General features: G+C 56.4%; 4 protein-coding genes across 4 annotated transcripts; all 4 read right to left on the bottom strand.

Moving 5' to 3' along the window:
- Positions 1–1,840: 1,840 nt before the first annotated feature.
- LTHEOB_3343 (C6 transcription factor) lies at positions 1,841–5,162 on the bottom strand (the record flags this gene model as incomplete). Its single annotated transcript, XM_035512256.1, has 6 exons — positions 1,841–2,851; positions 2,899–3,280; positions 3,333–3,950; positions 4,009–4,307; positions 4,422–4,798; positions 4,853–5,162. The coding sequence occupies 6 exons, from the start codon at positions 5,160–5,162 to the stop codon at positions 1,841–1,843; spliced, it is 2,997 nt and encodes a 998-aa protein (XP_035363236.1).
- Positions 5,163–12,732: 7,570 nt separating this feature from the next.
- Positions 12,733–13,071, bottom strand: LTHEOB_3342 (uncharacterized protein; the record flags this gene model as incomplete). The annotated part of the gene is made up of 3 exons (XM_035512255.1): positions 12,733–12,801; positions 12,852–12,941; positions 12,994–13,071. 3 exons carry the CDS (start codon positions 13,069–13,071, stop codon positions 12,733–12,735), a joined length of 237 nt encoding a protein of 78 aa, XP_035363235.1.
- A 3,846-nt stretch (positions 13,072–16,917) lies between these two features.
- Positions 16,918–21,044, bottom strand: LTHEOB_3341 (Apoptosis regulator BCL-2 protein bag; the record flags this gene model as incomplete). Its single annotated transcript, XM_035512254.1, has 4 exons — positions 16,918–18,423; positions 18,480–18,588; positions 19,127–20,898; positions 20,997–21,044. The coding sequence occupies 4 exons, from the start codon at positions 21,042–21,044 to the stop codon at positions 16,918–16,920; spliced, it is 3,435 nt and encodes a 1,144-aa protein (XP_035363234.1).
- A 1,630-nt stretch (positions 21,045–22,674) lies between these two features.
- Positions 22,675–25,689, bottom strand: LTHEOB_3340 (Dual specificity phosphatase; the record flags this gene model as incomplete). Its single annotated transcript, XM_035512253.1, has 1 exon — positions 22,675–25,689. One exon carries the CDS (start codon positions 25,687–25,689, stop codon positions 22,675–22,677), a length of 3,015 nt encoding a protein of 1,004 aa, XP_035363233.1.
- Positions 25,690–26,299: the final 610 nt, after the last annotated feature.

The following is a 26,299-nucleotide window of genomic DNA, read 5'->3' as shown; positions in this document are numbered from 1 at the left end:
AGTGGCGGTGTCTCGTCCCTTCCTCGGCGCCAACACCCCGTTCCCCCCCTCTTTCCCTACCATTTTCCGCCAAGAGCGGCGCCCTTGGCGAACCACCCCTTCGCACCCTTGCATCCGCTGCCCCCCCTCTCCTGCCCCTCTTGGCGGGGAACGGAACCAGCACGGCATCCTCGACGCCATGCCGAAAGCGACCGTCTCGGCGTTCCAGCCGCGCGTCCGATGCATCCTTGTTGGATGGCTTTTTGGTTCTTGTGTCACAGAAGAGAATGAGAGGCTAGAATGGCTGCTGCACACCCTACTCTCTTCTAGAAGGCCCTGATTCCCCTTTTACCTCACCGCTCAGCTTACGTCGAGTGGGGCCAATAATACTGCACAGCGCGCAGGGCCATTTTGACGTGCTTTTCGGGACCACGATGCTGGGCGCACATGCTTTTCTCGGCGGATGCGAGTTTATATGGTACGAGGGCCCGACTAAAAACTGCTGGTGGGGTTAGCGGCCCGCCCAGGTAAGCATTATTCCCCGGACACGGCGACATCCGAGTCGTAGTGTGCACGAAAAAATCACACAATGTCAGGCGGGGCACGTCAGCCAAGGGGGAGCACCGCCTTTCCGTGGTTTCGTTGGCCGTGGCCAAAGTCAGATTCTACTCGCCCCAGCTGAAGGAGTGATCGCCCAATCCCTAGACGAAACCGACGGTTGGTAGGATGCAGCCGTGACCTAAATCGGCAGGCTGATTCTTGATGCAGAGGCTGGAAACAGCTCCGGCCTGGGCGCCACACATGCTCCTCTCCGAAATTTATTCCCATCCACCGCGGCTTTCGCCTAGCAGCCTATCAACAGCCCTATCTACCTCGACGCAATATCCACATCACCGCTATCGAGACATTGAAGGAATGGAACAGCAGCAACACCAACAAACCAGCAACAGCATTAGTCTTTTGAAATGTGCCCACCCCTGCACCAGCTACTAAACCGCCTCGTCTTGCTACACAATACAGCTCCTCTTCCTCCTCTGTAACCAAGTAATGAGACAACGAAATGAAACATCTCCCCCATAAGACACTAAACATATTGCAACATGTTGCCTTTCAAAGGAGTGGACTTTCATGCGACGATTCCCAAATGCTGACACCGAGCCCATGCAATCATCATTCAAACAGAAAGATGCGAGCAACAATGCTCGATGCAGCGCTAGGAAAATTGATGATCGAAACGACGTGAACCAAAAAGCAAAAAAATGAAAAACTCCCAGACTGAGAAGAAAGTTGGAAAAAAAACTTGACACTGCCATCTTCCTTTTTTCCACCCATCCCACCACGTCTCCCCTCTTGACAACACCATTCCATTCGCCCTTTTCCATCCACAAAAAGCCGTTATATCTTAAAACCGCGGGGTATCATGAACGAAGCGTAAGCAATGCAATAAGGCAGTGCGTACACCTGGTACATGCACAGTATGCGCGTATGACAACCACCGCAGACTTCTGAGGTGTGCGGCGAACCGGCGCCGCTTGTCTTGACAAAATCAGGTAGGACAAGTTCCCATCCCACCTTCGGGCTCTCCCTCCACTTCCAGGTGCCACCAGCGTCGTGTTTCCTCTTCCTCTCGGAGCCGAGGTAACCACAACCCTTGCACCCGAAAGCTTCCACATATTAGTTGTATGCGACGCGGAGCCGTTCTCCGCGTCCAGTCGGCCCTCACCAGCAGCTTCTCCCATCATCCACAGTGCTTCCTCCTCTTATAGCTGCACTCGAATCGACCCCTGCGACCATCATCGCCACATTACTCCTCCTCTTGGCGGCTTCCTCGCACCTCCACCTCTTCCCCTTTCTTCCGCCGCTAGCGGAACCCGAAGCCCATCCCCTGACCCTGACCCATGCCACTTCCCTGTTCAGCAAACATTCCCGCCCATTCCTCTCCCGTGAAGAGATCATCGATGTTCATGGACCCCGTGCCGGCCATCGCCATTGGTCCACCCATGCCTGCCCCGCTCGTTGCCGCCATGCCATCCTGCATTCCCACACCAGCCCCAAACATTTGGCGTCCGTGCGGATGCGGTGCGTGCATCGCGCCAGCGTTCATGCCAAACTGGGTTCCGGCAGCGAAGATGAAGGGGCTCGGGTTGTGGAGTTCGACGTCCACCGTGTGGGGGTCCGCACGTGGGGCGGCGTTGGGCGGCATGCCGAAGATTCCGGAGTTCCTGTTACTGCCGGCGCTGCGGTTGGAGACGGGTGTTCCGGCGCCCCCCGATCCGCTGAATGCGAGGAAGGCGTTGGCAGCTTCGCCAACCCTATTGATGCTGCTGAACCCGTTATTCTCAAAAGTCGTCATAGGTTGGTTCGGGTAAGCAAGCGGGTCACCGGACGGGAACATCATCGCGCTGAGGTCAGGAATCGGAGGGTTGAACCCATTGATGCGGTCGATAAACGTGTTGTGTGCGGGCAGAAAACCGAACTGGGGCATCTGCGAATGTTGTGCCTGCCGGAACACTGGAGATGGCGTCATATTGTGCTGCACGCCCTGCGGGTAAAAGCTGTGCGTCGTGGGCATGCTGTGAGGCAGGGCAGTCCCAGCCCCAAACTGGCTCTGCGGCGAGTCGTCGAGATCCGGAGGCTGAGGAAAGCTAGGGCGGAACGAGCCTCTCGCACGAGGATCTTCAAGGTTCTTCGGAAACGTGTTGGCACGCCGAGGAGGAATTGCCTGAACATCATGTAAGTCTGGCTCGGATAGACCGGACATAGACTTGTCATCGGGCTGGGGTGACGGGGCTTGTCGACGCTTGCGACTCGCGGCAGCAAGTGCCAGCTCTCGGCCGCGCTGAATGCGTTCCGGCAGCTGGTCAAACACAGCCTGCGTTTGTCAGTGGGTGTACGTAACAATGAAACCTTCAAACCTACCCTGAGGGTGCTCGTGCACCTATCTGCGGCCATGCTCCGCTTGGCAAGACCTTCCAAGACATCCTTTCCTTCGTATGCCTCTTTCAGCACGTCCTGACTCGTGGGAGACTCCGGGTTTTCGAGAGCGAAGTAGACGAGAGTCATGATGGAGAAGAACGTCGTATACATTGTGAACCAATAGCAACCATTGAGCATCCCTCTCTTTTTCATCTCGGCAGTGATGTGGATGATGTTCCGGGACACGCTGATGCAGGCGGATGCACAGGCGTACGCGCGTTTATCCAGGGAGGCGCAGGTAGGCGACTTCGAAACGTAGTGAACGAATGGACGGTAAAGCATCATTTGCGTATGAGCATATGCCATGCGAAGAAGCTGCCGTACGCTGTCTAGGGTCAGTGTCGAACCATCGTTTCCGATCGGAATCTGGCGCTTACCGAGTGACGAGGATGGATGCCTCCCCACCAGGCTTCAGTGCCATCGGCAGGTGCTCCATCCACTGCTGAAGGTCTCTCTCGAGTTCCCTGATGTCAGCGTAAGAGACAGTGTAGGACATTATCTTCTGTCCCTGGAGGATGTGCGTCTTGCCCTTGATGGGGTAAACGACACGGACTACTTTGGCGAGGATGTCAATAAGAGTAGTATGCGCATTGCAAGCAGTGATGAGAGAAACGTGGCCAGGAGGCTGAGTCAAATATTCAGTCTCCGTAATGTACTCGTCATCAAGCTCAGCCGGTAGTTCCTGATCAACATCCTCGTTGCTCATGGTATGAGGCAATCCCAGGAGCGCTCCTACGTAGATATCCATCTTGCGGATGACCCAGAAAATTCGCTTACGAGTCTCATTCTCGATGGGGTTGAACCGGTCGTTCATAGAACGGTGCAAGCCCATGCGCAGGGCAGAGCGGAGGGCAATCCCAATGTAGGCGTAGCAAGTGGATAGCTTGGCAGAAGATTGCAGAAACAGAATCATGAAGATGACAGCCTGGAGCGCATGCAGATCACGGCACATGGCAATGTCCAGGATGTTGCGGGCGGCCTTGAAGTATTGAACGCTGTGAAACGGTGAGCAAGGGCGAGCTGGCACGGCGGGACACGGGGCGTGGGGCTTACCCTTGGTTAATGGCGTTCTCGTAGCCTACCTCGTCCAGGTCCTCAGAGGTGCGTGAGAACAGGGTTCCTAGGGCGAGGACGGTGTACAGCAAGGGCAGGAAACTATTCTCGGAAGCACCATATTCTTCAGGCGACTTGCTATACAGCGTCTCAAAGCTCTTCCAGAAGCTGGGCAGATGCACAACACGTAACAGGGCGCTGGCATCGTTGAGAGCGGTGTCGCACAGTTCTCGGGCTTTCTCCTTAGACGGCAGCTCGGCACCACCGGGCACAGCATTGTCGACAGTAGCAGGTGAATCCTGTACAGACTTAGGCGACTCGAACACGTGGGAGAGAGGGCGGGAAAGGGGAAATGGGGAGGATTCGCCTTCGCCTCGGCCCATGAAGTCGAACCTCTCACGCATTCGACGCACGAAGCTCAAGCCGGACGAGTGGCCGTGGTAGTCCCAGTAGCCGTGTTCATCAAGGTCGAGTTGGCCGGTGGCGCGCACCATCGACTCGAGCTGTCCTTCCTCGGACTGGGCTTGCGGGTTCATGGTGTCGACGCGCATCGGGCGGTCGGCCGTCTGGCTGTCTGGCGCCGCGAAGGGGCGGGCCTGGGGCTGGGCCTGGGGGAGGGGAGGCAGCACACCTTCCTGCAAGCTTGCTACGAGGGCCGGGTCGTCGAGGTCTACGTTGGGCAGGATGGCGCCCAGCAGGGCCTCGGCGCGCTTCATGCGGTTCTCCAGCGCCTCGACGTACTGCGGGGCCGCATTGCGGCGGCGGTTGGAGGGCTGGTCGTAGGTGCACTCTGCGGGGCGTCAGCTCTCAGGCGGCTCGGGGGGGACGTCGTCTGCGGACGCACCGTAGCTGTAGACGGTGCAATGGGTGCACGGCTGCTTGCCATCGCACTTGATCTTCTTGCGCCGGCACTCATCGCAGGCGCGGGTGACGCGGCGGCGCTTCTGCATGGGCACCTGGGGCCGCGGCGCTGAGGCGTCGTTGCCATGGTCGGCGGGGCTGGGCTGGTCCTGGTCCGGCTGCTCAGAGGCATCGCGGGGCGTGTTTTCCGGCTCCTGCGTGGTGGTCGGCGTGGCCCACGGCGTGGTGCTCGAGGCCGACGCACTCGGCGCGTCCTCGAGAGCCATTGTCTCTGAGGGCGTGTGGGCGGCCATGCAGTGCTGTGTGGGAGAGGTGGTCTAGGTCAGAGTCGACTCCGCGGCTCGGGCGAAAATCCGCTGGGGGAATGGGTTTTAATGTGACCAGGGCATATCACAGGCTGTGGAGAACGGAGCCGCCAAGGGCGTTCGGTGGCGGTGATCGCGGGCGCGGCGGTGTTAAGGAAGCACCGAGCGCGGGCGTGCAAATCGCCTGCGCTGGCGCCAAGCGGGCGTCCGCCGTTGGGGGCTCGCACACGCAGGAGGCGCCCCGCAGGTCGTGGGTAGGGCTGCGCCGAGCGAGGCCAGGGCCGGGCGGGCTGTGTGACTGGGAGATCCACCGGGTAGGGAAGGACGATGTCGCGGCCGCCGCGCGCATTACTTCAGCAGCGCCCTATTGCCCAGCGCTACGTAATGGATGAAGCTTGGCCTCGCTTATCGAGGGATAGCGCGTACCTCCCGCTCCCCGACGGCCTGGGGTGGGCCAAGCAGGCGCGCGACGCCGTGTCGAGAGTGGCGGCGCTGCGGCGTGCCGAAGCGGAGTGCTTGGCCGCGCATGGAGGCAGCCCCCCACCAGCGCTGCCGCTTTTTCCAGAACCCTCGAACCCGGCCGCCGTTGGCCAATCCGCGCCGCGCCTGGCGGCAAGCATTCCGCAGGCCCGCGGAAATAAGCGATCTGTGTGTTCGCGCCGAGTCAGCCGCGCCTCGCTCCCAGCCGCAGCCCAGCTCACGCCGGCGGACGCGCGCCTCAGGCCCAGGAATTGCTTGGCGCCGGCCTGCGCTGCCCGTCGCGCACCGGAGACGCTTGGCGCCCAGCGAGCACAGCAGGGTGGAGCTGCCTGGGGCCACACACCACCGCCGTGGGCCCTTTGCGCGCTGCGCCTTGCAACGTACAGCGGACGGTCCCCGTGATGTGGCGCATTGTCCACCGCAGCTGCGCGTCGGGGCGCAGTGGGACGTCAGCTGCCCGCCCGCCCGAGCTTCCAAGCAATTCCCGTGCCCTCCGCCAGCACCTGTCGCCGTATCGTTACTGACGGCGCGCACGCGCTATCAGGTCGTGCTGCTCGTGGGGGGGATTCCGATAACGCTCCTCGCCCTTCCTAGGCGTCTCTTCCCCGGCCGCCAGATCTGCGCTCGCATGAACTCTCGGATGACGATCCGCAAGCTTACCGGAACCCAACCATGGCTCGAGCAATTCGTCAATTGCTGACGCTGCCTGTAAATGACGCTGCATCCGGCCCTGCCCATTTGACGGCCCTCCCTGTCGCTCCTCTAGCGCCGCCCTAAACACCTGCTAGGGCTGATCGGCAGGGACTGATGGAGCCGTGGATGGACGCTTCGTGCGTATGTACAGCAGAGAGTCTGGCCCATGCTGCTTTTGACTCAGAGCCGTCGCCCGCGGCCGCTATAGCAGCACTGCTGCTGCATCATCCCAGCCTGCACAAACAGCTGTAGCCTCTTCAGGCACGTTGAAATCCGTTGCCGCTTCCAGCTAGCCCGCCCCATCCATGGTCCCGGGCGCCGTCGACGTCCACAACGCGAATACGTGGGTCGTTGTCGGCGTGCCGGGACTTTGCGTGCTGCTTCCCCACTGACGGATTCTCACCATAGACCACCCCGTGCCATATTTCCGCATGCCGCGAAGACTGCCGTCGTGGTTGGCCATGATTTCTCCTCGGTTTCGCCGAGAATGGACTGAAACGCATATACACAACCCTGCCATGTGGCTGCCAGTCTCGGCAAAACTCGACCGTCGGCGCCTGGCAGGCCGGAGATGACCATCGCAGCCTCGGCACGACAAGAATAGTAGTGTCGGCCCAAAGATTGTAGGGTGACGAATGTGGGATCTTGCAGCACGCGAAGGCCTTGGAAAAGGATGACGCGTGTTCATCCGTCACACAACGGCAAATGAGGATGGAAATCTGACCTGGGAGCCAAGCAGCAGCAAGATCCCACATGGGTCCCAGGAGCGAGTGTGGCGAAGGCAGCGCAAGGGAGGGGCTCTCGCCAAGGCCAGACAATCATGATGTCCTGCTGCAGGTCACAGAGACCCGGCTCGAGCCGTAAACGCGGAGCTAAAGGACTCGAGGCCTGGCGGGAGCTCGCGACGAGCTGGGCCCAATCGCAACGTGTCTGGTGACCCGGGCGGGCGTCTCTGGGGACGCTGACGGCTATTCTTCCCTCCCTGGCATGGGTTTGGCGAGGACTTTCATGACGGGCCCCTTTTGGGAATACATTACGGCGTAAGGACAGGCAGGCATTGGCCGGCAGGGACGGTGCTCGAGGATCCATACCCGGCGCAGGCGGGTGGTAATCTTCGGCAACAGTTCAGGATGCAGGCTCGCTTGGCGAGCGTGTGCGGACAGCACCACTGGGTTCGGCAGCTCCGAGGCGTCGCACATGTTTCGAGATACCGTCATCCGCGACGTGAGGTCCAAGCCACGCTGGCGTGCGGGAGCAGCCCCGCCTGGAGAGGCTCATGCAGTCCAGTGACCTGCACAGCCCCAGCGGAGGGCAGGCCTCGTGGGCGGGGGATCTCGCTGGAGTGTGGCGAAGTGCATCGGGGACCCAGTATCTCGTCGCAGCAGGCGGGACATGGGTGCATTCCAGGCAGCGGGCCGCTGGGTGCCGGGCGTGGCTGGCGGCGGCGCTCTGGGGAAGGCATGGGCAAGGGCGGCGCGGAAACAAGCCTCTCGGATCAGGTCAGCGGTGCGATCTGGGTTGTGCGGGCGGACAGAAGTGCGCGACGTGGAAGGTCTAAGTGTGCCGACTAACCGTGAAGCTGTTGCCATCGAGTCGCACACCAGGTCGCTTCGGCGGAAATGTGGCCAATCAGGACGCGGGGCGCGCACCCTGATGGCCTGGTGGCCCCGGCGCGGGCCCGCCGCCTTCTAAAAATGCAGGCGGGCTGCGGATGATGGGTCCATCGGGCAGCAGATATATCTGAGGTCACGTCAATAGCTCCAAGAGGCGCCGTCGGGGGCACACTGCGGAGCGTGGCCCGGCCGGGAGCGCAGAGGCGCGCCTGTAGCTGCCGGCCTGGGGGGCCGGGTCTGGAGCAGCAGCGAGGAAAAAATTTTCGGGGCAGACCGGGCTGCGAGAGTGAAGCGCTGTTCAGCAGACGGCGCTGGCAAGTGCTGAGCGGCTTGGTGATGCGTAGGGCTGGCCGGCAGCGGCGCGAGGTCGGGGGACGTTGCGGAGGCCAAAGGCTTAGCCTCTGCCGCCAGGCACGCAAACGCCCTGCCATACGTCACCGCGGAACCATGCCTCACGACTCGCCTGCCCGCTCGGCCTGGCGCTCCCGTGTGATTACGCAGAGATCGTGTCCGGAAACACCGGCAGCTGCGCTCTCTGCCTGATCCGCAGTCTGCCCGACGGCCCTCTTCACGTGCGTTTGCTTGGCCAAATCCGATGCGCGTTTGGGTTAGGTATCTCTTATAGCTTCCGCGCCCTTCTCAGGGCCGCCGCCTGCCCCAACCGCTGGCGCTGGCGCCGTGGTCTAGATTGCTGCCTGATCAGCAGCGCGGGTCAGCGTCGAAAACAGACAGCTGCAGCACCGTCTGCCAGAGATGGCCATGCGCTAGGTACCAGAGCGCGTGGGCAACGTGCTTGCGGCTTGGAGCTAGCAGGCGGATACGGCGGTGCCTCTAATCCTTCGTCCACTGGTTGATCCCCAGATCCTACAAGCAAACCCCCGAGTCGCAAGAGCAACAAAAATAGAAGCACCGGCTAGTCAATGCAACAGTTGCGGCTGAACGAAGTGGACCTGCCCTTCATCATTGCTGGTTCGATCGTTGCTGTTTATGGCGCCAGGTCGTCGGGAGTAACGGCACGTAGCTGCAGGGGCGTTGCCGCCAGCTTCAATGGCGAGAGCGGTCGGGAGCGCACAGGGCCAGGGCTAAGCAACGGTGTTTGTTGAGCGGCAGGCGAGTCATCATGTCGCGCTTTCCTGCTCTGCAGCCATGCTGAATCGAATACTGCTCCCAACCATTGGCCTTGCGCGTCCTCTCCGTCTCCCTCTAAACCCTCATGTGCCGGCCTCGTCACCGCCAGCACCAGTCTGGTAGCGCCCGCTACCCGTCCGGGACTTCAGCTCTCCAGACTTTGGCACCTCCCCACCACCCAATTTCGCACTTTGCGTCATCAGCGCTCACCTGTCCTAGGCGAACCACAGTGAAGCCCGACTAGCCGCCCCGACGCGTACACTCTGCACTGTCATTACCTGCTCATCCTCGACCCATTACCTTCCCTCGACCCTCACATCAACCCCACCTGCCGAATGGATGCCCACGCTCGAGCCATACACTTGATACTCTGCGCCGAGCTGGGAAGGCCCGTCAGTGCACGTTTCGAATGTGATGGCATCGCCAACTCGGTCCTATTCTTTGACGATAGGGGTGGTGATCCAAATATGGCTTGCAAAGGAACCTTCCAGCTTGGCAATTGCCAGAGGCGAGCTCATGCCCCACAATGTAGCTAGCATCAGGGGGCCTGAGAAAAAGAGTATGATACAATCAACGTCACAAGACGGAATATCATCTAGGGACAGACACGCGCACGACAGCCACACTGGCGCTTTCCGAACGGATGTGCCTCGTCCGTGCCGCATTCGAGATGACTCCTTGCGCAAGCCACAGGAGGTTACGTGGCGCATTCCATGTGCGTTGAGGCACAGCGCCCAGTCGTACAGAGCCTGCATTCTTGGATGCACAAAAAAGGAGACATGAGGGGCTGTGTTCGATGTGGGCGGTGCTGACAAGGGTTCTTGCATGCCTAGCACATTCGTTGCCCATGCCTAGCAAGGCATGAATATGGCCAGACATGCTTGCTGCGCCTGCGAGGCTGTGCTTTGGTGATAGACGCAATTATCGGCGGTATGTACCGCCCTGGTTGGTCTGCTAGAGAGATGAATCCGCAAGGGTTCCTTCGTCCAGCTTCCTGTAGCTAGCCATATGTCAAGAATGGCATCAATCTTATCGCAGAGAGGAAGTGTTGACGGATATCATGCGAATTTTCCAATTCTTCCACAACTGTTGACTCCTACAGGCACGAATTGCAAGCTGTCTAGGATTCTGCTCTGAGAACTATGCTGTGGTTTTACAACAGTCCAGATCCGTCGTCTTCCTTGTACTGACCAGCAGGTACTAAGCAGCTCAGAACCGCGCAGAGTTCTGGTGCACTTCTCTCAATGAGTCACCCCATCGAATAAAGCGAATCTGTCGTATTTGGACGGTTATACGAGAATTTCGCAAGAATTCGAATACAGACGGACAGCTTCCATCCTCCTACAGCGACATCTCCATGTAAGAGTCTCTTGAAACATCGGTCTGCTTCATGCTAGGCCAAACCACCCTCAACCCCAGATCGCGCTCGTATTGTGGAAAATGCTGAAGTGTTGGCCATCAGTCCCCGCTCAGCAACCCTTTGCCGTACGCCAAAATTCCTGTCCCCCACAGCTATCGTAGTATAACTTTCTACATTACACCTTTGTCTTGGGCTTGGATATCTCGACGGTATCAGAGGGAAGGCACATTAGCCAGGCTCGCTCTTCGTAGAGTGTATGCTGGACGGTAGCGGAGAGACGGATTGCTGTTGCCTCCCAAGGAGGCGGATGTGTTGTGCTGAGACAATGGCCAGTTTGTCAGTGGATATCTGTAAAGCGTCGAAAGGAAGTAAAATCCATGGTCGCTGAACTATCTTGATACTCTTACCGCCGTCGACAAAGGCAGGCGCCCCAAGAAGCTTGGATCGGTGAGCACAGAGTATGCTTGACTGTTGGCTACCTTGTAGGTTTGTTCGAATCCAGACCCTTGGCGCGAAGCCTGAATGATGATAGTTGGCCTTAGGTGTTGGTGGAAGGTCATCCCTTTGAGCTAGCTATCGAGATTCCGGTAGACTCGGATGAAGAAGACTCTCTCCTTGAGTAAAATATAGTAGCCTAGCCTCAGGTATAGTGAGTGTGTTTGGGTATCCTAGCATACCCACAGCCGTTAAAGTGGGATGTCTTGAGCTTCAGTGGGAGGGAGGTTACCATAGGCAAGCCCCGAGCGAGCCTTCAGAGCGCCATGTTGCTGAGGAATTTGCACCTGCGGGCTACTCCCGCGGATTAGTAATCCAGTTACCCCGTTAACCATGCGTCTATATAGGGATGTCCTTGCCACGCTTCTTTCTATTTTCTTAAGCTTTTCTTCTTTTCTATCAGATAGCAATATACTCTTTGGTGCACTACTCTAGAGTCGAGCCTACACAAAGAACTTTACCTTTTGGTTCCGTGGAATATTGGCGATGCAGAGAGAAGCACCTCTCGGTTATTCGTCCCTGAGACGGAACACCTTCCAGGCAGCTCAATCAATATTGAGTTGGACGGAAGACGTATATGTAAAGTGATGGAACGCACAGAAACGAGGATCACATAGGACTCCTTACGCAAGCTGGAAGAAGCCCTCCAACGCAGCCACCCGCTCCTTGCTCAGCGCCTCGACATTCTGCTCCTTCAACCGCAAGCTCGCCGCGCACCTTGCCACCAGCCTCGCGCACTAGTTGCCCCTTAGTTCTTCAAACCTCTCCTCCATCTCCGCGAATCCCCGCCTCCAAAAGTCCCACCTCGCCAAAGCTCCACCCGCTCCCGCCCACCCCAGCCTCCTTCGCCAGCTCACCGAGCTCTTCATCATCCTCTTCCTCCCTCACGCATCCCCAGCCCCTCGCTGCCATCCACTCCAGCACGGCGAGCTAGTATCTCCGTGGCACCAGCACCACTCCTATCGTCGTCATCGTTACTATCCTCTATAGCGGCACGCAGCAGCCACAGCGCCGCGAGCGCCAGACGGTCGCGACCGTCGGCAGCGCGGCACGCGCCCAGGCTGACAAGGCGTGCCGTGAATGAAGCAGGATTCCGGTGGGTGCTGGGCCAAGACGACCGCTCCCGTGGTCGTAGTCGGGGGATTTAACTGTTACGTAGGAGGAAGAAGACGAAGAGGAGGTGGTGGTGACGAGGATGGTTTTTCCAGGTGGTGAGAAGATCGGTGTGAAGAGAGCGAGCGCTGCCGGAAGAAGCGGCCGCGGCGGGGAAGATGGCGTGCTCGACGACGGTTTTGGATATTGATCCCGGCTTCGTCCCTGCAGCCGCTCGGTGGGCGGAAGGATGCGATATACCGGACCACGCTCGCGCGCTGCAGGGACGAGGAGGACCAACCGGTCCATAGCTTTGGCGCTTTCTCGTCGTCCGCAGCCGCCATGTCGACTGCATGTGCACATGCTGGGAGAAGGTGACGCCGGGTTCCTTGTAAAGAGAGAGTTCTGCTGCAGGGGTTGAGGCTTCCATTTTACTTTTTGACTTGGTGAAACAGGCAGAGGGCGAGTGGTATCACAGCCGTCTTTTGGCTCTTGGAACAAGGAAATGACGTGCAAGTGGTGCAGTGATATATCATGAGACAGTGAGTGACTGGAGCTGAGAATCCTATGGGGAACCCGACCACACACAACAAACTTATGACGCAGCACATCTTTGATATTCGGGTTGTAGGGTTGCAAAAGCAGTGAAGCGAGCGAGCAGACTAATGTTGTCTTTCAACTATCCGCCAAACCCTAATCAAGAGCACTCGGCAAGGTTATCTGGATCCCCGTCGTCGTAGTAGCATATAGCATCCGCGACTGTGCACTTTGCGTGTGTCAGAGCTTGGTGTGGCGTTGCTTCACGGGATCACTTACCGGGGAATTCGGGTCACAAGGCTCTTCCAGCTCGATTCCATCATCTGGCTCATACCTGCAAGCCCCGTGGCTATCGTCCTGGCTGCACTCCTGTGAAACAGAGTCAGATGACATGGAGATGAAGGGAAAATAATCCACTCACGCCAAAGTGCTCTTCAGACTTGACAATCGAGGCGATGCCCACAAGGGAAAAGAGAAGCGAAATAGACAAGAGACGCATGGTGACAGTGACTGTTGGCTCTTTTCGTTGCTCGGGATGGATTTATTTGCGGAAAATTGGCTGTGGTGAGGTTTACCCTGATATATATGATGTCCTTATGCTCACACTTTCACAAAGACCAATGCTAGCATTTCTCAGCTGAAGTATCAGGCAATCAGATAAGTGGGACAAGACACTCATTGAATTGGCCGAGTCTTCCTGGCTGTACCAGGGCGGCTCGCTGCTGACTGTATTCTATGGAAGGTAGTGTAGTGTAGCAAGACTAATGAGAGGGCCCATTACTTGAAAATTGCGGGATTCCCTTGCACTTGCCTCCGTAATGTAGGTGTGCTTAATAGACTAATTCTTTTGAGAAACGAGTCCGTATGTATTTTTGCTGGCTGACGAGCCAAGAGAAAGATAACGTTACAGCGACCCTCTGTCACATTACTTCACAGCCTTATTACCAGGAGATGTACATCTTCTGTAGCAGTACACTAATATTAGACATCTCTGAGGAAATTTTTGGCTGGTAATGGACTCTTGGCGAGCCTATCCAGTGTTTACACCATACATGTATGTCTGAGGACACCCAATATACGCCAATGCCTGTCCCTCAATCTCTTTGAACTCCTAGGCTTTCCTCCTTGCGTAAAATCTGCTCAATATACTATTTTCTCGTCCATTACTGCCCCGCGTTTTCGTATCTTATCTGGACTTCGTGCCTTGTGGGTCGCAGCTCGCCTTCACTTCTCTGCCAAGCCGAAGACAAGCCAGGTGCTTCGGTGTAAAGCTTGTCTTGGATGTGCAGTGTGGTTTATTTGATGGCGAGTCTCGGGCATAGGAATACGAAATGAGATTCGAGGTTATGGAAAAGCGGCGTAATGGCTTCAAGAAGTGTCTGGTGAACTGGGTCAGCGCACATTAGCACCCGTGTTGCTGTTACTGTTGAGCAGGGCCATAGCTTACCTCCCATGACACTGTACAATGAGCACTGATCTCCGACTACTTCATCACGAGGGTTCATGGAGGCGCCGCGTTGTATCCACTTACCCTGCCCCATCAACAGCTCAGCCTCAACTTTCCACAACAACAAACCGAGAATCTAGGCATCAGCAACGGGGATACCGTACGCTAAACTCTTTCTGACCGCCTCGGCAGCCCACTCTGTACTCAGGTTTAGCATTTACGGTTTCGGGTTTAGTGCTTTCTCAAAGTGTGTTATATTCCGGTCATCCGTGCCGGTTTCCCGCGCCTGGGGAGACAAAGGGCAATCAACACACAGCGTGAAGCCATTCCACAAAAATCCGTGATTACGGTTCCCTGTAGGTAATGGCTCAATTTCTTCTAATCTTGAATCCTGCAGCATTCCAAAGATGCCGGGAATAACAACTGGCTGCTTGCAAGGCTTGTTGGATCAACTCCTGACATGAGACACTGTGGTGCTTAAAGAATGCCCCTGGTGATTTTACTGCTGATCGCAGTTTCTGACCACAGCCCAACTTAACGCCGCATCACAGTGTTCTCTCATCTACAGCCATTTGCGATTGTCACATGGGCGCAGCGCGTCGTCACTGCTAGCTATGAAGAAGCTTCAAGAATGACATGCAAAGTTGACAGACGTGAAAACCCATAGTATGATCTGTTCGAGCTGCCGGGTCCATCTTTCCGATACGACTTCCATAATTCCTTCTGCCAAAGTGTGTTCAATGCTCACAAGCTTAACCAGCGTGCGGACAGGGGTCAAGTTGGCTGCCCACGGGATCGCAGTCGGTGTTACTCCCAAGTCGCCAGCAAGTCGCTATTTCGGAAAGTTAGCCAAATTGACTCTGTTGTGTGTGTTTCTTGCAGGACAAGTTGGATAGGCCCAACTTTCCGTCTGCACACTCGCAGTAGTTTCCAATGCCATTATCCGGGTCCGCACTATGGCCAAGCGTCAGCCCTTAAGCTTAGCCAAGAGATATTGGTCGCTATGGAAGGCTTACTGGTTGTAGCATGGCTCCTCTTAAGCAAGAGTGAGGCCGGAAACGGCGGGGAAGGCGGAGATGGAGGCAAGGAACTTCATGTTCTGAAAAGGGGTACTTGCTGACTAGATTTGTGTCCCTTGTTGGAACTTTGAAAAACTCAGAGTGCTACTCCTGGGTGGAATATTTAAAGACTTCCTCCTCCGGCCGATCCGACATTCGTACTCGTCATGCCTCCGAGGGCCAACAGTCGAGTCTTACAGGATGGAAACGTCACAGGCGCTTCTAGTATTGGGTGCCTAGTCATATCTGTGCTCAAAGTATGGCTGCTGTCCGCGACTGACATGGACTGACATGGGAATAACTGCGTCACCAGTACTACGCAGGATAATATTATGACCACATCTTCCATTGCAGCTCGTCTCTTGCAGCCTATCTCGGGGTGTAGGGTCTCTTTCAGCTTTGGGATAAAGGAACGATCCTACGGATATATACGGGGCTATGAAGTCATTGTTCCAGTCAATTCATTGTTCAAATTCCTACATTGATTTAGTGGTTGCGGCGAAGCACCGAGAAGGCTGAATCAAGATAAGCAAGCACAAGCAACCGAGCATCGTACGAGCCAAAAATTAAATCATCTGAACACAGTGCTAGTAAGCTTTGCTGTATTCGACGATGGTGGATCAATTGGTGTAGTAACTGTGGAGGTGGCGGTGGCGTCGACTTCGCAAGCCACAGCTTAGCTGTCAGTTACGCCCCACCAAAGGATATTCCACACGTTCTATGGAGGTAGCAAAAGCATATGTCCGGGTGTGCTTGTATAATCATTGACGAATGCGCAGAATAATCCATAAGCTATCTGTGGGGCAGCGTAGGATATACACGCACCAGTAGCTGACAAACAGCAAACAACGAACGAGATGAGGCGAATATCATGAAATCCACTAGCTACTCTGCTAATTATAAACCTCAAACTTACGCTCGAGGGCTTGCTATAACTATTCACTTGAGAAGAGCGCGGTGTTACAACCACTTTGTGGCCAAATGCGAGTTAGTATATGAAAATTTGTTAATTAAACAACTACATGCTCGGTCCTCACGCCATATCTGCTATGCATTGAAGAACAGAAGCTATCGAGAATGTTTGAAAGCATAGCATGCCCGCCAAATGTAACCAATTTCATGGAGATAAAGTCAAGAGCAGAAGGGAAACTAAAAAAGGCAGTACACGGATTCTTCCAATGCTCCGTGCCGCCACTATTAGGATCGAATGAACATTTTCTATATGAACGGTGACAGAACAGACGATCAAAGTGTCTGGTTCAGACGTTCGAACTAGGAAAGCAAAAGAGATATGAAAAAAGAGAGAGAAAGAGAGAAGGCAGAGGGTACAAGGCGCGCTGGGATTCCTGGTCTGAACGCCTCCTTCTTCGCTTGAACGCTTGCAAATGCACAACAATCGGGAAGGAATAACTTTGAGAAGAGGGCATCAAATAGGCAAGAGACAAGGTATAAAGAAGAAATACAACAAAGAATAAGAAGAAGAAAAAGAAGACCGCACAAGCATCGATGACACAACCGGATCAACTTGCTGCCCAGTATTTCGTCGTCTCGAGCAAGGAAGAAAGCCCTTTTCCCACGTCCGATTTTCCCCATCCGTTCCTTTCCCAGTCATTGCCATGCTCGTGTCGTGTACATGAGTGCCCGAATCTCGCGTTAAATCACATCGTCCAACCCGAAAAGAAGAAGGTTCCGATCGCACTTATGATATCCCAGAAGCTTCGATCAAGCGCCCATCGCAACCCTCAGTGACCTTCCACCTGTCCCGTTCCATGACCCAAAGAATAAGAAATGCCGATATGTATGCTTCCGCTGATAACAGAGAAGCAGAGACGGTCGTTGACTAACGCTTCACAACCTCATCAAGTCTTGAGAGCATGTTATTGCATTCCTTGACCAGCTCCTTGCGCTTGGCTCTTGCGGCCTCATCGCCCTGCGTCTCAACAGCATCCAGCTTCAGCAACACTTGGGCGAGAACCGTCTCAGTCAAGCGCTTGTGGTCGAACTCGAGCTTGGCGGCGTCCTGCGGCGGATTGCTCAGGAACTGCACGCACATGGGCACGAGCGTGGTGTGGAACTTGCTGGACAGCTCCTGGAGCTTGTCCATGGGCGTCTGCGGGAGCTTGTGCGGCGGCGTAGGACGGTTGTTCGACGACGAGCTGGACGGACGAGGCGGCACAGCGGAGTTCGTTGGCACACCCAAAAACTCGGCCTTTGCGCCGCCGCCGACGTAGGCATTGGTCGGCTCAGGGGTGGCGCTCTCGCTGCGGCCACCGTGGCCCTTCTTGCTATGCTTCTTCCCGCCGCGGCGGCGCTTGTTCTTGCTCTTCTTTCCCCGCGACCCGCCGGGCGTCGAGGAGTCGGCGTTGTCGTCGCTGCTCTCGCCGCCCGACTCAGCGCCGTTGACGTCGTCTCCGCGCTGCCCGTACGGACTCTCGCTCTTGGACGAGGAGCTGAACGGCTGGCCTTCGCCGACGACGCACAGGATCTCGCTTTCATAGTCGGAGCGCAGGCCCACAGAGCGCGCCTGCTGGTCGTCCTTCAGCTGACGGCCCTTGTAGAACAGCTTGATGCGGCGCGCGTCGTCGACATCCATCTTGCGCGCAGCCGCGTCACGGATGTGCTTGACGCTCAGCTCACCCGCGTCGATGGCGCCGCGGGCGAAGTGCACGGGGTAGCTGACGCGCTTGTGCTTCAGCACCAGGATGTCCGTCTCGCCATTCGCATTGCTGCGGCCGGAGGGTGGAGAAGCAGTGTGGTTGTTGGCGGCATCCGGGTTGGCGCCGAGGTTCTTCTGGGCGGCAAGGTCCTCGCTGGTGATGTAGCTGAAGTCGGCATCCGACACGGTGGTGCTTGCTGGGTCGCCGCGACCGAAGGGACTGAAGCGGCCGCCCCACGAGCCAAAGCGTGAACTCCACGACATTCTCTTGAAGCCAAACAAGCCAATCAGTATTCCCGCTAGCAGCGTCGCGAGCAGAACAACCAGCGACGTGGGATCGTCTGTGTACCGTTGGGCGGCGGCGGCAAGGTAGTCGAGCGGGCTCCCAGGCGGCGAGGGGCCGGGGTTGTCGTGTAGCAGCTTCGGAAGCGGGAGATTATAGGTGCGGACGAAGTCGTCAAAGGCTCGTTGCAGGTGTGCTATGGATCGGTGGGCGTTGTCCAGGGCGCGGGGCTTGGGGGCAGCAGGATCGCGCTGTTGGATTGCCTGGGTTACGCGGGACAGCAGTTGTGACGCCACGGTTGCGACGGTTTCCGAGACAGCGGGGGAAGGAGTTGGGTGATGTAGGCTAGGAGCGGCGATAACGCGACTCAGAGACGAAGATGGCGGGAGGATGAGTTGCGTCGACGGCTAGTTACGGTGGGTGGTGATAGGCTGGCAGCAAGGACAAGGTGAGGCTTTCTTACGCCCACTTTTTTGGGATCGGCGCCTTGCCGAGCAGCGGGTCCGCTCAGCCCTGCTGCCGCCCAAGCGCTGCAGAAAACGAAGCCATTGCCTTCCAAGAATTTGATTTTGCTATTGACAATCTGTAAGAACCGAGCAAAATGAGAGGGAACCGCTATCCCAAGCAGGGAAATCAAGGCAAAACCCCAGCAGCGCCCGCTTCGTCATTAAATCCGTCCGATGCACCAGACCCAATCCGTGATTAGCCAGAGTAAAAAAAAGAAAGGAAAACAGCCCATGATGAAATAAGGCACCGCGTGCTCCGGCGCCAACGCGGAAATGCTGCCAGTGACGAGCGCCGCTCAACGTCAAGCGAGCGGATCCTCGGCAGGGTTCCCTGGAGCAGGACAACCACTGCTCGCAACAGCAATCCCAGCCAGCCGCCTCAGCGTGCCAAAACCACAGAACGGACCTCGGACCGTGCCAAACATCTCACCAATTCCTGAGCAGGGGGCGCCTGCACCGTAAGCCCTCGTGTTGTTTACTCCACTTTTATCAACAAGCCAGAAGTCAAAGCAAACTGCCGAAAATGCTGTCGTTTCTCGTATCAAACAAGAGTCCTGTACGCCTGCCGATGAGTCTTCTTCTCGCGGGTCAATACCATACCTACACCCTGCGCTTGGGTTGGGCCAAGGCATTCAGCCTGGCCTGGCTGAGCACTCCTCGGCCAGCTTCTCTGCGCCGCGGCGTCTTGTTGCTAGTCTCTGGCTTCTTCGGGGCAGCCTTGGCCGTCGTCTTGACCCGCTTGGCCCGACGGCCTCCGTCTTCATCCTCGTTTTCCTTCTCGCTCTCCGTGATCGCGCTGGGAACGTCTACCTTCCGTTTCTTGGCAGACGTGGAGGTGAAGGGATCGGGCAGAGCAGACGAAGCATTGCTGTTGCGAACGTGGCGGATCGTAGGTCCCTTGATTCCCGAACCGAACTTAATGGTCCTGTCGGACCGGAAGGTGAAGTCGCCTTTGCCCATGGGAGCTGGGGACAATTCTGGCAGCTCAGGGTACTTGACTTCGGACGGTGCCTCTTGCGGAACCTCTGATGAAGCGCGAACATTGTTGGGTTCATTAGCCCTCTCAAGTGTGCTCTCGCTGAATACAACGTGCTTTTGCACCGGCGCAGTTGCCGGAGCTTCCGGAAGAGCCTTGTTCACTTCCGGCGGAGACGTCATGTGCGTTCCAGCAGCAATCTTGGCCGGATCGTTGGAGTACTGACGGACGGGGCTGCGAAGAATCGACTTCATCGAAGGCAGACGGGACATAGTCTGGCTCGCCTTGCGGAGATTATCCATCAGGGATGCCGGCGTCTTAGAGGGAGTCTTGAGCGCCTGCGCGGATGGAGACCGAGCCAATGTAGGGATATAAGACGTCTTCTTAAGCGTCTTGACGCTCTGGGAGCGAGCAAGAGAAGCCTTTGTTGGAGTGGTGAGGTGAGACAAGGAGCGAGCAATGCCGGTGTTGCCGCGAGCAACAGTGGCACTCTTCTGCTTAGCTGACTGGTGGGCCTCGCCATTCTCTACTGTACGGCGGGCTGCAGATGCATCATCTTCCTTACTGTGCTTGACCCGCTTGGCTGGGCTGGCGTTGCTGTCGCCGTCTGCCTTGCCAAGGTCTGTAGTAGATTTGGAGCGCGGCGTCTTTCCGTTCGTCTTCTCCTGGTTGTCCAGCTCGGCCTTGGATGGCGAGCGCTTGAGCGCAGTGGCGGCAGGTTGAAGGCGATCGCGGTTAGCGCGGACGGCCGATGGGTGGTTGGCAATCGAGTCCATCTTCTTGAATTCAGCCATGTGGGCAGCGCTGAAGCGGCCGGTCTTGCTTGTTGGCGTTGCGATTCTGCGGGCAATATCCTCGGAATTCTCAATACCAAATTTCTCTGGGTTGGCTGACATCTGAGCCCGAATCTTCTCCGCTTCCTTCCTGCTCTCCTCCATCACTTTCTTGGCCTCGGGACTGAGATCGAGCGAAGGACGGCGGAAACGGAACTTGAACTCGGGCGTTGAGAAGGCAGTAGCAGGCATCGTCTGTTGTGACTTGGTGGGGGTCGCCTGTGTAATTGGGATCTTGCTAACACCCTTTTTGACAGGCTCGGTGGCGGCGCCCATATTGAGAAATCCTAACCACCGTGCCTCGTCCAGAGGCTTGGCGGTGCTATGCTGATGGTGGTGTGGATGCATCTCGATGCGGCTGGGCTCAATCTGGGTTTTGCTGGTCGGGGTGCGAACAGCTACCTTGGGGACATGCGACTCTGTACGATCAGAAGCCTCGGAAGCAGCGGCTTGCTCGGGGCTCGCAGTCTCAGGCTGCTCGTCGACCTTCTCGAGCGAAGGCATCTTGGGCGTCGCAGCAATAGCAGGCGAGGCTACATCCTCTGGAATGTAGTTGTTTCCACGGCGCTAACAGATTGTCAGTCGCTGTTCTGAGTGTCAAGCACACAAGCACGACCAGCTGTGTTGGTCGAGGAGCATTGATGCTGGATAGACAAATCCCGTACCTGCGGAGTGCTTCGCAGCCTCGAGGACTGGCGACGTGTATGAACCATTGCGGAAGCGTGCCAGACAATCGCCGTCCGAGCAAGGATCGCGGGCGACGCGTGCAGCGAAAAGGGTAGTGGATCTCGTAGTCGGTCGGGTCTGGTAGTGATGTGATGTCGCGGGTAACGGACGCGGAGAGGTGGATGGTGGAGAGATGGAACCTGGGGTGACGCAACGGCAGCTTCAAAGAAGGTTCGGGCCCGTGTTGCGCGGTTGGCGCCCTTGTAAACAAGCGGCCGCCGCGAACCAAGCGCATCACCACGTGACCTTATCAGCCCTACTGCCATTCACGAATCATCATCCTGCCCTCCTGTCGCAAATCGATCGCCCACATCCTGCTGTGCCTGGATGCCGTGAACCCAATGCACGTCATCCCCCGTGGTGGAGTCACGCCAGGGTCTTCGCAAATTAGACACATCCCTCTTCTGGCCATCAGTTTCCACGCTTGTCCTTTAGCATGAGGACCAGCATGTTTGTGTCCCCATCTAGAGCGTGCGCCGTTTCAGGTCCGTCCTGGCGTTTCACCCATCTCCATGCGCGTCTTCCTTCACATCCATGCGACGCTTTTAATCAATCTCAACACGGCTCACGGTGTTACAGAGGTATGTTTGTACTGTCCAATTCATTGATTGGCTCCTATGTGCAAAGAAAGAACTCAGGACCCAAAATTCAACGGAGAGAATAGGAAATGCCCTCGTAGGCATACCCACTTCCCGTTGTCCATCCCATCCCACCTGGTATCTTCCTTTAATCCCCTCCATCAGCACCGTCTGTTTGTTTCCCACAGTAACACCAAACGGTAGACATGGGGCGTCTCGACACGCTCCAATATACACGTACCCAAAAATCGCGCCAGGTTTATTTATTCGTCATGACCGTCAGGAAAATGAAAAAAGGGAAGCGCAAAAAAAAAAGAACAAAAGCAGCAGAAACAGCTAAACAAGGGGCAACAAGGTGTGGTAAGGATGAGATAAGCGAATGTAGACACTACGATTGTAGGTGTGGTGGGCAAAGGCATTCTTCGTGCCTGACGAGATGTGAAGCAAGCAAAGTCCCAAGAAAAGGAGAACTTTCCCTTTTGAAACGCCAACGCTGTCGCTCTGGAAAGGCGAGTAAGAAGCGCGCATCCAAGAAGCTGAAGCAGCAACCCGAGAAAGAGGAAAAGGTTGGAAAACTCAGACATAGGAGAACACAACCAGAGGAAATAGTAGCGAAGGGTTGGCACCGAAGGCCATGTTGAGAAAGGAAAATATTTGAAGGAAAACGGGTAGTAGAGGGAAGTTATTATGATCGGCCTTGATGCAAGCATCTGCATTATTGCTCGAAACACTGTTTCCGCCACATTGAGGCGAAGTTGATCCACAGGCCCCAGCTGTGGCGGCCCGTTCGGTTCAAGACGCTCGAACATTGAACCTTCATTCGAAGGGATGAACAAGACCTTGACGTGCGCAGTGCTGTGCAGCCACAGTAACTTGAGACGCGGCCCTTGCCATCCTTGGCAGGAGAGCAACCATGCCGGTGTACGGACTTTTGAAAAAATTGTCTCGGCTCCACAGGTCAAAGACCAGCGCAATCCCAGCTAGAGCCTAGAAGACCGGTGGAGCTGCGAATTGTGGCGGAACCGGCCCCAGAGGGCAATCATAGGACATCCCAAATGTTCCTTGTGATGGGGCTTACGCCCGATTGCGGCGGGCTCCGGGGGTCGATGTCCGTAGGGTTTGGCGTACTGCATCTTTGGACTTCCCAATTCTGACTTGAACCCTCTTTTTTAGAATCAAGCATTCGGCCAGCCTGAACTGGCGGGGGAGAGCCGAATGCTTCCTCCAGGGTGAAGTGGAAAGGATTTTGAGTGAATTCATGTGCTCTTGGAGACATCAGCGTTGCGGCTTCGTTTGATGTATGCGAGCTGTTGTGGTTGGGCAAGCGCGCCTCCATCTCTGTTTGAAAGGCGCGGAGACGGCGCTGCGATTGCAGGTCTGGATTCGAGTACTTCGGTCGAAGTTTCGGCTCGGACGCGGATAAGTGATTGTCATTCTCGTGGAAGTTCCACGTGCTCGGCTCGGGGCCGTCTGTACGCGCGCGGCGAACGCCTGCCATTGGGCTTGGTTCTTCGGACGGAGGTTGAGCAAATTTCGAGACCTGTGGCGGTGTCGCTGGCCGCGGCGAAGGCTGGGAACCTAAGAAGCCGAATCCTTGGAAGGGTGATTGCTCGGGAGAATCGACTTCCGTAACCGGTGGAAGAATTGCGTGCATGCGAGGCGGAAGTCCTGGTGAGACTCCTGGTTTGCTGCTGGTTGCCTGATTTTGAGTTTCAGGCTCAAGTCCATCGAACGGATTCTTTGGAAATTCGAACCTTGTTGGCGAGAGGAGACCAAAGTCCTCGTCACTTTCATCCTTTGTCACAATCGGAGCCATGTGGAATTCTTCAGAGATGGGGGACCCAGAAGGCTCATTTGATGCGCTCGTCTTATCACCCTGCGGGAAGGATCGGCTTTCGTTATGGCGATCATACATCGAAATGACAGAGTCATTTGGCCGCACCTGCCTTGGAGGGTTGTCGAAGGAGAAATTAGCTTTGAGTGGTGAAGCCAAGGGTAATGAGTCATCCATTTGAAGGGGTTTCAGAAGGGAGGAGTCGGCTCGAGGCCCGGGATTCTTGGATGCAAAAGGCTCTGCAAGCGACTTGATCTTGTTCTGGCGCCGCTCCTGTAAACTTGACTTGCGCGGGCTCATTGGCGGAGCCGCTGCGTGTGATGCCTGTGCGATCTTGTTTGTCGGGGCGGCGGAAGTCAACCTATCCAAAGCTTCCTGTTGATGTCCAACTGCGGCGGTGCCTTCCATTACATTAGTGGTTTGAACGGCGTTCGTGTTGTCATCATGATCGCCATCCTTTTGCTGTCTGATCGGGAACTGGCGTGAGAAATTTGGAACCTGGCGCAAAGTAGCATCGCTGTCGGATCTGCCCTTCTCCTTGATGAACCTCTCTTCCCTGTCGGGCTCGGGGGTTGAGCGAGCCGGGTGCTGGATGGTGACGACCGGAATGACATGGCCCTTGGGATCAACAAATGGTTGCTCGATGGGAGAACCAAGGGGAACATGTGCTGCATCCCAAGTGCGACGGAAGCCGGGCGTACCCCAATTCAGACCCGACGGAGCGGAAGTGGGGCCTGGCGAAATGGGTATCATGTTGCCCGTGCTTGCTCGTTGCGGCACAGGGTCGGGGCCGTAGTCAGGTGGCAAAGGCGCTGTGGCTGGAGTCCGTGAACCAGACGAATCCGCGTCAAATCCAGATTGGTCTTTGCCCCTAGGGCCCATGGGGTTCGGCGAGAGCCTGCGGGGGACACCGGCCTTGTAGCCCTGGCTGTGTCCATTGGCACGGAGCAGGCCATTCCTGAATTCCTGGAGCTGCATGATCAAGTTCATGTTGGGCCCAATCCACTTGCTTCGCTTTTTAACGGCATCGTACGCTTCTTGAACACTGATGCCAGGATTCTTGTACAAGCCGTAAGCCACGATCAAGCTAGCTGAGCGACTGACACCGCATTGACAATGAACCAGGACACGCTTGCCCTGCTGTACGCGGTCGTCGATAATTCTGACTAGCGTGTACAGGTCGGGTACAATGTCGGTGTTGTGCTCCCAGGGGATGTGGATGTACTCCGGTTTCGAGAATGACGTGCGTGCTGTGGATCGCTTCTCCACCTTATCTCCGAAAGAGGGCGTGGCTTTGGGGGTTGTCGGGGAACTTCCCTGCGCCTCTGCTGAGTTCTCAGTGGTTGCTTGTCCTACCGGTCCATCGGCTGAAGTGCGGTCGGAGGGTTGCGTCAGCTCGGAGCTTCTTGGCGACGTCGGGTTTTCTTTTGAAACAGCCTTCGCATCCCTTTTCGCATCCTGGGCGGCTTTCTTGAACGGATTGACAACTTCGCTCGCCACATTGAGCACAACATCGTAACGGGCAGCGATTTCGGCGGTCGGCTCGTAATAAAGGTCGACACCTGATTCGTAGATGCAAATTGGACCGTTGGGATACGCCTCCGGCTTCTCTTCGCGTGATTGAGGGACATCAAAGTTCGGTTCTTGCTCTTCCTCCTCGTCCTCCATTGGAATCTCAGCAAATCCCTGGGGCGGCGCTTTCGCCCGCGGTGGCGGGGGCAACTCCATGCCACCAGAAGGAGGAATCGCAGGCGAACATAACGGAAGCGATGGGGAGGACTGAAAGTGCCGTAATGTGTTGGGCCTCTTTATGGAAGGCGTAGGCGGGATCGAAAGCGTGGGGAGCGGGCCCTTTGTGTTTGTTTGCAGGGTCAAAGCCAGATTGCTGGGTTTTCGCCTTGGCGGAGTCGGAGGCTTGACGAAAGAAGGCGACGGCGGAGCAGAAGATGACGCAGGCGGGTTTTGCACAGGAAGTGCAGCCGTGTTCGCAGCACGTCCAAGGCCGAGAGTGGATGACGTGTTCACGGCCAGGTTCTTCAAATTGCGAGGCTTTTTCGCCGGTGTCGTTGGCCGCTGAAGCTCGAAAAACTCGCCTTTGCTCTTGTCGGTGGAGGCATTTCTTGAACGGAAATCTGGAGAAAACGACGAAGGAGACGCCTTTGCCGCGGGAGAGGCTGGCGAGGGACCCGGCGAAGGTTCGGTAAGCGAAGATCCATCCATAGTCGAAATAGTCGTTGTTGGAGATGAATCTGTTGATTCCGAAGCAGAAGTGGACGTACTTCCCCGATGTTGATGAAACCCGGTGAAGGCAGTATTCGGGTTGTAGAGCACAGCGCTGCTCGTCGCCGGCCGCTTTAATAAGTGGTTGTGCGCGACGGGCGCGTTGCGCTCCTGGTAGCCTGGCATCCCTCTAGTAGTCTTTGATTCCTCTCCAAAAACTGACATGAAAGACGGCAAATGGGTAGCATGGGATCGTGAAGATGTCTGAACGGGCATGCCTGAAACGTACCCAGCCGGGGTTGCGCTTAAACCTGCCGTACCACGTTGCCCGTCCTGTTCTTCGGGATGACACGCGCGGTACGCAAAGCGATATGACGCAGACGGAGGGCGGATACGGTAGTTGACGCTCTTGGGAGCTGAGAAATTAGACGTTATTTCTGGGTAAAAGGACCTTTTCAGAAGTGTGCGGTCAGCGCAGTTGTTCAAGGCAGCGGCCGACGCAGCGTCCGGGAAGCACGTTGGGCAATATGACGGAGAATGAGAGTAGCTATCGAAACGAGAGAAACACAACATGGGCGAAGGCTCCTCCAGGTGCTGCTTCGCAAGCTGT

The sequence above is a fragment of the Lasiodiplodia theobromae genome (assembly GCF_012971845.1).
Source record: "Lasiodiplodia theobromae strain AM2As chromosome Unknown scaffold_8, whole genome shotgun sequence".
Classification (NCBI taxonomy): domain Eukaryota; kingdom Fungi; phylum Ascomycota; class Dothideomycetes; order Botryosphaeriales; family Botryosphaeriaceae; genus Lasiodiplodia; species Lasiodiplodia theobromae.
This window is presented reverse-complemented; position numbering and strand designations above follow the sequence as displayed.